Here is a 13,201-nt window from a genome sequence, read left to right as displayed (position 1 = left end):
GAACCTAACGGATATCCATCCAAGAGGTCAGGCAGATGGGAAGGAGGCAGAGATTGGCTTGACGCCCCAACCCCGGACATACCTGAAGGACCGGCCGTAGTCGCCGGCGCCGGAGGAGGCATAGCGGAGGCCGCCGTGGTAGAAACCAACGGAGGTGAACTCAGCGGAGGTGAACTCACAACCGCGGCCACGGCTGTGGAAGAATCCACAGAAACACTCACCGCCGGCTCAGTGAAGGAATCAGTGAATATGGCACAGACAGCCGGCGGAGACGTCGTCACAGTTGGAACAGTTGGCTCACCCGGGTGAGCAACTGAACCAACAGCTGAAGCAGGCTCAGTCGCCTGGGTCATCGCCTCAGGTAGGTTGACCAAACCTACCGTCATGGGTCCGGAGGTGCTCCTCCCCGCTCCACCCTGGAATGAGGTAGCATCCATGCCTGCACAGAAGATATATAAGTATAATGGCGGAAAGTTATGCAGCTAAGATAAAGGAAGTATACTTACGGGTCCTTTTGAGCTTGAAGGTGCGAACGGGCGGGGACGAACCCTATGGAGCCGGCCTCTTCGTACCGGTCACCGTCATTGTCCTGGGCTGCTCGGAGGTGACAGCCGTTTCAATCTCCAGAGCAGTGGTCTCAACACCACCCGGGTTCCCCGCCGCCTCTTCACTCTCGGTCTCCGACTCAGACCGGTTCACCTGGTCGGCAGTGGAGGCTACCTTCGCCTTGCCCTTCCCGCCAGCAGCCTTCTTCGTCCGCGCAAGAAGAGGACCATCTGCGGATTCCTCATCAGAAGACAAGATTAGAGGAATTCCAGCAGAGGTTTCAGCATTCAGAGGGCGAGGGTTAAATAGTCTTTTACCTGGCCGCGTGGCGCTCAGTATTTCGTGGCCTGGCGGGTAGGCCTCCACAAACCGATCCGCAGTCTGCGCAAGGATGGGCAAATCGTTCTCGTCAAGAGCACGAGTACCTAACCGAGCGGGACCGTCAGCTTCCCGCGGATGCAGGAGGGACTGCAAGTCATTTCCCTCTGAAATAAAAAGAAAAACAGATAGAAAAAACTTTAAATCAACAAAGAAGACGTAGCATACCGTAAGGGATAAAGTTCAAACCATATTCAAGTACGATGGGAATCTGTGGCGCATCCGCCCCAGCATCCTTCCACACCCTGCTCATACCGAGCATCACCATCCCGGACTCCGAAAAGCGGTAAACTGGAGTCTGGATCCGGGAAATCTTGGAGAACCATTCCGCCTCCTGGTAGCTGGAGGCGTGAGGCTGGGGAGAGCTCTCCCGTTCTTAAATGTCATCGCTATAGGGACGACACGGGCAGAGATGTAAAAGAACTCCCGCTTCCAAGACCGAAGACTGCGCTCGGTAGCGCAGATCTTCAAACCCTTGATCCGGGTGACCAGGGTATACCAGCCTTGGATGCACCTCCAGGAGTAGAAGGTCATCAGGCGGTCGACGTGGGGATCCACGCCAAGAATGAGGCACGCCCACTCAAAATGGCGGATCTTGGCGATCGCCATTGGGTGTACCTCGGTCAGGTGCACACCGTGTCTATCCAGAACACGGTATACAAACTTCGTCAACGGGAACCTAAAATTCCCATAGACGAAGAAGGCGGCATATACCCCTATTTTGCCCTTGGGGGCATCGTACACCGTCTGGTGTAGCTCCGGAAACTCAGGCTCGAACGGCTCGAGCATTAACTTCCGGACGATGTACCGGTAAAGCTCGATGGGAAGAGCACACTGGCATTCGCCAGCAGTGCTCTTATCGTCCTTATCGGACGTAGACGTCGGGTTCTCGACATACAAGTCAGACTCCTCGACGGTAGCTTCTGGATCATGAGTAGACGACATGTTTTGGAGGTAAAGAACGATTTCAGGAGAATGCTCGACAGAAAGTTAGAGTATTCGCCGGAAATCGCTTAGAAGAAGAAGAAAGAAGTGAAAGTGTGGATTACCGTGAACCCTCTCCCCCTTTATATACTCATCGCAATGAATGCGATAAATTTAATGCGGAGGAGAGAGAAAAGAGCTGGTGCAATGAAACTATGACACGTGGAAAAAGCAAGCTGGCAACAGCTGTTGACGGGACGCGCGCCGTAAAATCCGCACCCACGCGCCCGAAAAATCGCGCCCACGCGCCTGAAAAAGCGTCTGGAATGACCATATACTGTCACGTCGCCATAACTTCCTGCACGTCCTGACACTGTCAGAAGAAACCGTCGGACGACGTTTCAACAGTTTTGACTGTTCTTATCCTTTCACCAACTCTTCGAATTTCAAAAAGATTCAAAAAGATTCAAAAGTAAGAGGGACTATACCCCTTACCTTGGCAACCAAGTAACTATAAGACAGGTGCGAGTACAGTGTCAAGGCAAAACCCTTCACATACTTAGCACCCGCAGGGAATGGACGCAAAGAATACCTTGGAAGTAAGATAACTATAAGACGAGTGCGGGTACAGTGTCAAGGCGAAACCCTTCACATACTTAGCACTCGCAGGGAATTGAAACCAAGAAGGATCTTCTGGGCCATGCTTGCGAAAAGGGAAATAACATCCCCGCATAGCGGGAACGTTGAGAACTAGATTGTTTGAAGTTCCAGGATGGAATTGGTTCTTTAACATAATTGATCACTATGTTTAAAACTACCGAAACCTCGTGGAAAATCTACACAAGTGAAACTCAACACTCCTGACTTGCGAGGAGGTTACACACCTACCCGCATCATACCCAAAGATCAAGCAGAATAGTCAGGAATTTCTGCACGTGACATTAGGGAAACCGCGGGAAGAATCCCCACGGACAACCTTAAAACTAAATCCTTTTCAAAACCCCTTGCTTAAGTCCAAAGTTCACATCACTTATTAACAATTCATGAGAAGAACATTGGACTGGGGGGACTTGAAGAGGTAGGTCCCAGCAGAGCCCAGTTGGACCCGCAAGACTCACCTTGAAGAGGGACGTCTGCGCAAGGACTAACTGGTTCCGCAGGACCCACAATGCTCAGAGATGAAGACCTTACGCGCAGTACGCCAGCTGTTCCCGCAGGGAAAGCCTCCCAATGGTGAAGTACCCCGCCTGTCCCCGTAGCTGCGGATACAAGCCATCAGGGAAGGCTACCCGCACTAATAGCAAGGCTACACGCACAAGGCACTAACTCTCAATAATTCAGTGTCACCTGAAGGAATGAGCAAGGCGGGAATACTCCCGCCCAAATGAGCCAGTCCTTATGCTTCTGGAAGATCTTTTGTACTATACCTGCCAAGGTATGGACAAAATAGACAAGATTTGACCAAAGCAGCCCATGAACCAATCACAGGGTGACAGCTCACCGACAACAGTACGAGGAGCATGCTCTAGTACTGTTTGTCACTATTAGCCGCTGCCTACTCACCAACCCTTGTCGTGGCACGCACATAGCCAGCAGTTGGTGGAAAGGGAACAGTACACAGCCGGCATTGTCACTATCAGCCGCTGCCTACCCACCAACCAGCATGGCACGTGCGTAGCCCATAGTTGGTAGAACAGGAATATTATACAGCTGGCTGTACCTGCTTGGAAACCTACATTCGGCTATAAATACTCCAACACCTTGGAACGGTATGATCATCTTGTATCTTACCTTCACTAGCTATTTCTCTCAATATACACTTATATTCAGAGCAATCTAGTCTGATTCACACGCCGGAGGGTGGTCACAAGGAGGAACCCCCCCTTCTCAGTGACGAGCTCACGGTGTCTGTTTTGCAGGTCATCTGAAGAACATTCCTTCTTTGCCGTACCTAACCCTCGTGGGAAACATTACTTAACCCCCAGATTGTCTATAATCTGCCCGGGGTCACCTAGTGTTTCTTCAGTTGTCAAAAAGCTGTGTCCCCGTAATTGTAGGTGTTTTTCTTATACCTTTTTTTTTCCTATTTTGCTTCACAAGCATAATTATTAATTAAGTCTTCTAACAGAAATTGGGGGGGCAGAAAATAAAAGTAATTAAACATGAGGAGCCATAAGTGGCTAAAGTTTATTTTGGTGGGGAAAGAAGTGGAACATGTGAGTTGGTCACTTGGTCAATGGTTGTTCTTTGCCTTCTTGAAGAGTTGAAGAACACAAATGAAGAAAACATGGGAAGTTTAAGACTTTAGTTGTTGACAGCAGAGAAAAATCATTCACATTTTAAGAATTATTATAAAAAGTATGTTATTAATATTATACTTAATCAAATTTGAATAAAATTATTTTGTAAAATGCTATAATAAGTGGGGAAGGTGATAAGTATTATCTTTTCAAAATTCGCACCTTACTTAAGAAAAACACAAATAAGTTCGTTTGAAATCAACTTGGTTTTAGACGATTCAAGCGAAGGTATGTTCGGTTCTTGGTGAATGGAAGAAATGAACCAAGGTACCTTGATTTAATTTCTTCTATTCATCAGAAGCTGCAAGATTAACACTAATGTAACACTTCTTGATTGTATAGGGTGAATGGAAGAAACGATGACGAACGCCTATAAAACATAATCAATTAGTCTCGTCACAGAGAGAGGGGTCGTTCTATGATCACACTCCGCTGTTATGTCCCACATCGATGCAACATCAGAAAATGAAGGGGGGGGGGGGGGGTTACACTCTATGCTCATGGCCCTTCAAGTGTATTTGAAGTTTTGAATAATTCCATTAGGCTTTTTTACCCTTTTGGCACATTAGGCCCTTTATGCTCATGAACCAATTAGATGGCCTTTTTCATAATAGTCATTTGATGTAATATATTATTTTTGTGAGCTATCTTGTCGATGGCTTGAATTCCATCCCTGTCGAACTCGAGCTTTGGTACTAGGTAAATATCTGTAGTGAATAGTGATAAGTGAATATCATGTGCTACTTAATAATGTTTTGGTATTCGTCACAACTAGGTTAATGTTTATAAGTTGATCTACCCTTTAGCCAAATTAAGGAGATTCGTCACCGATTCTAAGGCACCACTACAAGTCTACAACAGACTACAAGCATTAGATTTCGTAGTACGAACAAAAGCATTCCTTTTTTGTAATTCAGTCTTAACCTGAAGACCTGAGACCAGCTTTCCACAGAAAAAAAAATATGGAGTAGTAATAGCAATAACAGTAATAATAAGTTTTTCAAGATCCATTTCGCCCATACTAAACGTTATCTAATTAATTATCAATTCGATTCAATTTGTTTGCCACTTTAACCTTTAGTGAATTAATGTAAGAGTTGTTTGAGGTCTTAGGAGTTATATAAAATCACATAAGTTGGATGCACAATTTTTTAGAACGAAAACAATATTACATTAATATATCGATTAAGAAAATAGATAGGAGGATACATCAACATAAATCGACTTATAAAAGTAATAAAAACTACACCAAAAGAAAGAATTACACTAAGACAAACCAAATGAAATGATGGTTTTTTACTTATAAAAATATCAATATTATGAGGTAACGGTGTTAGAAATATAGACGGTAACGAGGCAGGTGACAAAGTGGAGCATGTCACGTAACCTCTCTCGCTAAGTAATTGACTTTTTGACTTTCAACTTCATCAAAAGTAGTGTTCCTAATGATGTCTACAATTTGAGTTTGCAACCAGAATTCTTTTATAAATAAAATTTAACATAAATTATATAAAAATCAGATATTTTTTCTTCATAACCAACAAATTAAACCTTCCAATATTTTTGTATCTGTGGATCTAAGTGGCGTTCGTCATCCACCTCTAACGGTACTAGAGCGTCTTTTTTATTCTTTTCACCCAATATAGAACGAACTCCACCTTTACTTTTTCATGAAAATATTATAGTTCTTTAGGTATTTTAAAATAAATATTAAATAATCATATAACGGTAAATATTAAATACAAAATATATTACCAATTGACATGAGTTCTAGTTTTATAATAAACAAGGCTGTAAAAGTAACAATAAATCACATACTGACGGATGAGTTGGTATTTCCACGGTAAAGGTAGGACCCGCCAGCGTTTTTTTTATTAGTATTCGTGGGAATAAGGAGCGTGTAATCATGTATCATTCTCATCGACTGCCTTTATAAAAGAATCGTCGGTAGATCATGGACAAGTGTGCCACCATCAGAATAACCGACGAGATTTTCTATGATAGATTACATATTTCAGTTTTATTGTGAAATATTCATTAGTGAATTAACAACCGACAACATCAACCTCAAGACAGATTACTAGCAACGGTATTCAGAATACCGTTGATTGTTTAAACTTGGTAATCAAAAATTAGTTTTAGAAAGTAAAAATTAGTTCGTCGTTCAATTTCAAATAAGTTAAATGTCTATATATATAAGTTCAGTTCATCATTAAAATTTTAAAAACAAGTCAATTTACCCTTTCGTTAAGATTATAACAAAATGATTCAATTACAATAAAGATGAAGGTAAGCGGGCAACAAGCTGCGCCGTCCCCTCCATTTTGAATGACAAAACCGATCCTACTAATTTAAGTTAAATGTTAACAGGATTATATTATTATTCTCAGAATCATGGATAACTAAAAAAAAAATACATACATCATATCATTTGAGCATGTAAAAAGTTAGTTTCTTAACCATCAATATTTCCTTAAAAAAACAAAATACATACATCATTAAGTAAAATATCAATTTCCTAAACAGAAACTTCAAATATTAACAGACCAAACATATGAAACAACCGCCTTTCATAAAATAAAAAAAAAATAAAAAAACATATGAAACAACCCTAAACCTATTACTGCGTGTCTTCCTATAAATACCTTCCACCACTTCTCAACCATCTCATCATTCTCATATTAACAACAACAAACAAAACATGGAACAAAACCTACAAATATTACCCAAAAAAGTATGGAGCGTACTCCGATTATTCTACTTCATGTTACGTAAAGGCATGTCCAAAAACAAAATATGGCTAGACCTCAACTTGATGTTGAAACGTGCCAAGCTAGCCGGTAAAGCCTTACAAAACCTTTTATTCCACCACCACCACACATGGGCAGCGTTCACCGTCAACCGCCCCTCACCGCACCTCTCGTTCCACTCCCCTCCGCCCGGTGAACATGAGTTTAGTTGCACCACAAGTCCATCTACAACTAATAATAACCAATTCTCTTTATTTTCACCAAAGAAAATGAAACATGTCCACAACGGGAACAAAACCATGCAAGATATTGATATGAAGGGTTTTGATTTGGCGGTTTTGAAGGCTATGGAGATGATTCATAGTGAGACGAGTTCGCCTGGGTTGCCAGGGTTTGGGAGGAGTCCCGTGGTTAGGCAGCTTAGGGTAACGGACTCCCCGTTTCCTGTGACTGGTGTGGATGAGGATGAGGATTATAGTCGTGTGGATGAGGAGGCGGAGCGGTTTATAAACCGGTTTTATAACGATTTGAGGCGGCAGAAGCAGATCCGCGGTAGTGAAACCGTGGAATCAAGCCCTTTGATCACCAGGACACCAGCCAAGTGACCAACACAAGAGAAAATTGTTTGTGGGTTGTATTTGGACAATATGTGTAGTTTTTATTATATTGGAATATTGATTACATATATGTAGTTGTTGTATGCACTATACACCATAGTTTAGAAATAATTTTCCACTTATTGTTATCAATCATTCTCGATATTATATTTATTTTTCTAACCGATGAACGCGCACTTTACCACACTTAATGATCTACTCTTAAAATCACCACACATTCACAAGAATTGAACATGCATCAATCACTTGCTAGGGAGTATACTAGGATGTCGGATTTGAACAAACAACCACTTGTTGGAGTATACCACTTAATACCATTATGTTCCCTTGAGGGTTGCTTATAATCAACAACATTTATTGGTGTGGATGAGGAGGAGGTTTATAATCGTGTGGATGAGGTGGCGGAGCAAATTATAAACCGGTTTTGTAGTGATTTACAGCGGTAGAAGCAGATCTGTGGTAGTGATACTATGTAATGAATTATGTATAATTGAACACAAGAAAAAAATTATTATGTGGGTGGTTTTGGACAATAAGGATTTTTGTTTTGTGTTAATCATATATATGGTTCTTTTTTATTCCACTAGGATATAACCCGTGTTACACACGGGTTGAAATTTGATATGTAACAAAGTGTATATAAACAATCATAAGATATCATAAACATTTACAAACAAAAAGATATCATATATCTCTATACCGTAGATATAGAAAATAACATTGTCTACATATAAAGTTACTAATTAAACAAACTTAAGTTTATAACAAAAGTCATGAAAATATTAGATATTAACAGTTTTATACCAACATGATCTTCATAATTTCCGTCCTCCAACAAAATCATCCGGCCTTAAGGCCTGAAAAAAACAAACAAACCATGGAACTCAATTAAGTATTAAACAAAAATGCTAACGTATTTCATAATGACTTTATGTGAACATAAATATGTAAATAATTTTGTTGCACTAAACACAAAATGTGAAAATGTAACACAACTTTATAGCCAGAAATAAAAAAAAATGCATATAACCGGTTATAAAATCAAAGAATATTCAAACAATCATATTATTGAAAATAGATAAATAACAAAATTAATATAGACAAATTTACCAACCATCAACTTCTTCAAAATTTCACCAAAAAAAACAAATTACCTTCACAACTTGACAAACAAAATAAACAATTATAGAAGTTTCTTGTATGTTTTTGGAAGTTTCTAGTTATGAACTAAACTAATAACTTAAATAGAAAACACAAAGTAAACAATGAAAGTTAAAAATTTAGAGTAATCAACTACATAACTAAGTTATTGGTGTTACCTTAAATTTTACCTTCATATTCCAAAGAGTTTGGAAGATCATCAAAATTTGGCTCATAGTTCTCACACTCTAACTATTTTATCTTCTCACTAACTTCATTTTCCAAATCCAAATGTGTCATTTCTTTTATAACATTAGCAAGCTTCAAGTGATCCAAATCAATTAAAAGAAACATATATTTATCACTAACTTCATTTATTGCCATCTTGAAAAACATTTATCCCTAACTTCATTTTCCAAATCTAAATGTGCCATTTCTTTATAACATTAGTGTTTTGGATAAAAATCAGCTAAGGATCAAGTATCCAAATCTGTAAAGTGAGGTATAGTGCTATGTTGATAATAACGAATATGTAATCGAAATCTTGATGTACACAATGATTTGATCACGAGGGAAAAAGCCCTTGAATACGATAGTTTACTTCGGTCAAAACTTATTAATGTAATCTTTGGTAAAATAACTTCGGTCAAGGATTAATAAGATAATCTTTGGTCGAATTACTTTATTCAATGATCAACAAGGTAACCTTTGGTCGATAAGTATATGATTATCGTGGTCTCCGGCACAAAAAACCCCCGGACGGTGAAAACTATAACCGTCGATTATATTGATAATAAAAGGTGGTTACAAGTGTTGTGGAGTATATGATCGAGATTACAAAGTAAGCTAGTGTGTAGAGAGAATTTTTGCTTCTGCTCTAGTGTGTGTGTTCGTACATGTGTTTTACCTAGCTGATCATATCTTCATTATATACAAGAAAAGAATAACAAATATCCCTAATTTAAGCCGCCAATCAAGCCATTCCTTAATTGTGATTGTTTCCTTCATTATCCACGCGGTATATTAATTAGATTGCGAGATTATAGCTTTGACTTGGTCATTAACCGTTATACCTGCCAAAAATATCAACATAACAAAGGAAAATCGTTAATAAGCAATAAGTACTGAGGATCACTGATCCTGACGTAGCTCTGGAATTCTTCAGAAGGATAATTGATCCAGACACGTCAATATTTCTTGACTGCAAGTTAGTGGATAGACTGAGTCTTCTAACCGTTATACCTGCTAAATATAAGAATACACATGAGAACAACCGTTAATAAATAATAAGTACAGTAGATCCTTGATCCTGACGGGATCTAGAACACACGCTAAGGATAACTGATCCAAAACATATGCCAGGATAACATATCCACAGTGTCAAATTTCTGTGCACTAACAATTAGAAAGTTTCAAGTGATCTAAATCACTTAAAAGAAACAGATCATTAGATTTCAATATTGATTTAGGATAATACACGTGTTACACACGGTGGAACATATTTAAAAACATAATATATATGTAAATAATATAAATTATATGAAATGCTAATGTTGTACTTATAAATAAATGATACTTTTACATGAATTATAAGAAATTATAACTTATTTAAATCAAATATAAAAACGTACAAAAACTAACAAAGTCTATCTAAGACATTTATTACACATCAATAACTATAATATTTATTACTCTAAGATAGTACCCGTGTTTATTTGCACATCAATTTAAAACATTTATTACAAACCATGTTTGAATTAAATATTACCATCGTGAAAAATTTATAATTAGTAACCTACCATCTTGAAAAATAATTAACAAACCATGTTTGAATTAAAAGGTCTAATTTTAAAATAACATATTTTGACTTCAAAATGTCAACAAATTAGTAACCTACCATCTTGAAAAATAAGTAACAAATTTGACTTTCATATAAACATAAATGGTGCATTTCTTTTATAATATAATATGTAAATATATATTCCATGTTAATTTTAGTCAAATCATTATTATGGAAGATTAATTATCTTTATTTCGTTATTTACTTATTTATTGGTTATGTAAAATATAATATTTATCGATTATGGAAGAATTGTAAATTATAATCTGGAAAATGGTTGAAAGTGTGAATTGGTAAATATTAGTTATTTATAAAATTATATGATTATCTATAACGATTATGTATTTTTGTAAAATATGAAAGTGTAGAAATAAGATGTACATGAATTTGTAAAATATAATATAAATCGAAATGAGACATAATTTTGTAAATTAAAACATATTATAATATTACTGAAAAATCATGTCATTTTTTCCTCCGTATTTTGTAAACTTTTATTTTACATAACAGCATCAATAAAACATCTAATTATTTGTCTTTAATTCTCTTGAATATTTACTTATTTCCTTATTTTGTTATTTACTTAACATAAACTTATTAACTTTAATCTTTGAAGTAACAATATTCAATTTTAAACTTTGACAATTAATTTATTGTTAATATAAAAACAGTTACCTTATTTACTTAAATATTAACTTCAACAGTTTCGAAAATCAATTTAGTCAACATATACAAAAATTATATATAGATACTTTAATATTCAAACGACTTACCATAATTCGTTTAATTATTTACTTATTTCCTTATTTACTTTAACAGCTTTAATATTAGCTTTAATATTTGAACTAACAATATACAATTTTAAACCTTGACAATTAATTTATTGTAAATATAAAAAAATTAACTTTTTTACTTTAATATTAACTTCAAAGGTAAAAAAATCAATTAATATTGTAAATATCTTTGAAGTAACAATATTCCATTTTAAACTTTGACAATTAATTTATTGTTAATATAAAAACAATTACCTTATTTACTTTAATATTAACTTCAATATATTCGAAAATCAATTTAGTCAACATATACCAAAAATATATGGATACTTTAATATTCAAACGACTTACCTTAATTCGTTTAATTATTTACTTATTTCCTTAATTACTTATTTACTTTAATAGCTTTAATATTAGCTTTAATATATGAACTAACAATATACAATTTTAAACTTTGACAATTAACTTATTGTAAATATAAAAAAATAACTTATTTACTTTAATATTAACTTCAATAGTTTCAAAAATCAATTAGTCAACATATAACCAAAATATATGGATACTTTAATATTCAAACGACTTATTCATTTAATTATTTACTTATTTCATTATTTACTTTTCAAATAATTCAAATGTGTTAGAACTTACCTTAAATCATCTAATTATTTATTTATTTCCTTATTACTTATTTACTTATTTATAGATTATATAGTATAAATTAATAATGATATATAATTCTGTAATTATAATATATTGTACTATAAATAGAAATCATATTTTAAATTAATCAAAACACGGCAATAATTTTTTTTATCGATTTTAGTAAACTTATTATTATGCAAAATATGGATAATTATTTTTATATTAACTTATACCAAAAATATAACAATTTAACTTATTTACTTGAAGGTCAAAGAATATTAAAATTAAGTTTAATAATAACTTATATTTTCGAATACCAAATAAACTTGTTCACTTTGAATATCAAGTAATTATTTAGAAATAATTCAAATTAAATTAAAATTTTGTTTGTTTATAAATTAAGGAAAGTCAAAGTATATAAAATGTGTTAATGGGATAATTAAAGTATATAAATTACAATATTCATGTTAATTACACTATTTAAAAAATAAGGAAAGTCAAACTAATAATAAATTTTGAGACAATAGATTAACACACGCCGAAAAAAAAATACAGATCAACTAATATCGGATCTACATCTACAATATACAATAATATTTTCTTTTATGTAACAAAATTTAAAATGAATATACATGAATATTCAAAAATGAAATATATATCAATATTAAAATTAAAATCTATACATATTATAAACTCATGACCGTGAAATTAGATTATATGAGTCGGATAATTACCTGAAATAATAAAAACGAATATTAATATTGATATTATGGATTATTTTAATTATAACTAATAACCGAAAAAAATAAAAGATATTACCGGAAACAGGAAAATTAAAGGTGTCATCGGAAAATAGATTGTATAAGCCGTGACACTCACCTGAAATTATAAAGTAGAATATTAATGTTGATATTATGCAACCATTGTTATAGGTAAACCAAACATCCGGAAAACCTAACCGGAAATACTTACTAGAAAAACGAAAAAAATGAAATATAAGGTTTTCATTAACAAACTAAAAAGAAAACTTGAGCAAATAAATCGGGTAGATAACCTGAAATAATTAAAAAGAAACCATTGTTAAAGGTATAACACATAGCCGGAAAAACTCAACGGAAAATCTTACCGGAAAAAATTTATACGTCCACATATAACCTTCATCGCCGTTTATGATTTACAACCTAAACTGATTTTAATAAAATAGTTAACAATGAGAATAAAGATAAAAATGTTGGAGGAAACAATAACCAGAAAAAAATTTATTGTTGCCGGAAATTGATAGATCAAGATA

General features: G+C 35.3%; 1 protein-coding gene across 1 annotated transcript; it reads left to right on the top strand.

Moving 5' to 3' along the window:
• The first annotated feature begins 6,927 nt into the window (after positions 1 to 6,927).
• LOC143567954 (uncharacterized) lies at positions 6,928 to 7,503 on the top strand. Its single transcript, XM_077054226.1, has one exon. It carries the CDS (start codon positions 6,928 to 6,930, stop codon positions 7,501 to 7,503), a length of 576 nt encoding a protein of 191 aa, XP_076910341.1.
• The last annotated feature ends 5,698 nt before the right edge of the window (positions 7,504 to 13,201 follow it).

The sequence above is a fragment of the Bidens hawaiensis genome, unplaced genomic scaffold, assembly GCF_021521415.1.
Source record: "Bidens hawaiensis isolate Kalapana, Puna unplaced genomic scaffold, B.hawaiensis_p1.1 tig00023714_1, whole genome shotgun sequence".
Classification (NCBI taxonomy): Eukaryota; Viridiplantae; Streptophyta; class Magnoliopsida; order Asterales; family Asteraceae; genus Bidens; species Bidens hawaiensis.
Note: the sequence above shows the minus strand (reverse complement) of the source record. Positions and strands in the feature narration are given on the sequence as shown.

Bases quoted from the DNA above. Each gene is read 5' to 3' on its own strand.
- LOC143567954 (XM_077054226.1), top strand. From the start codon at position 6,928: ATGTCCAAAAACAAAATATGGCTAGACCTCAACTTGATGTTGAAACGT.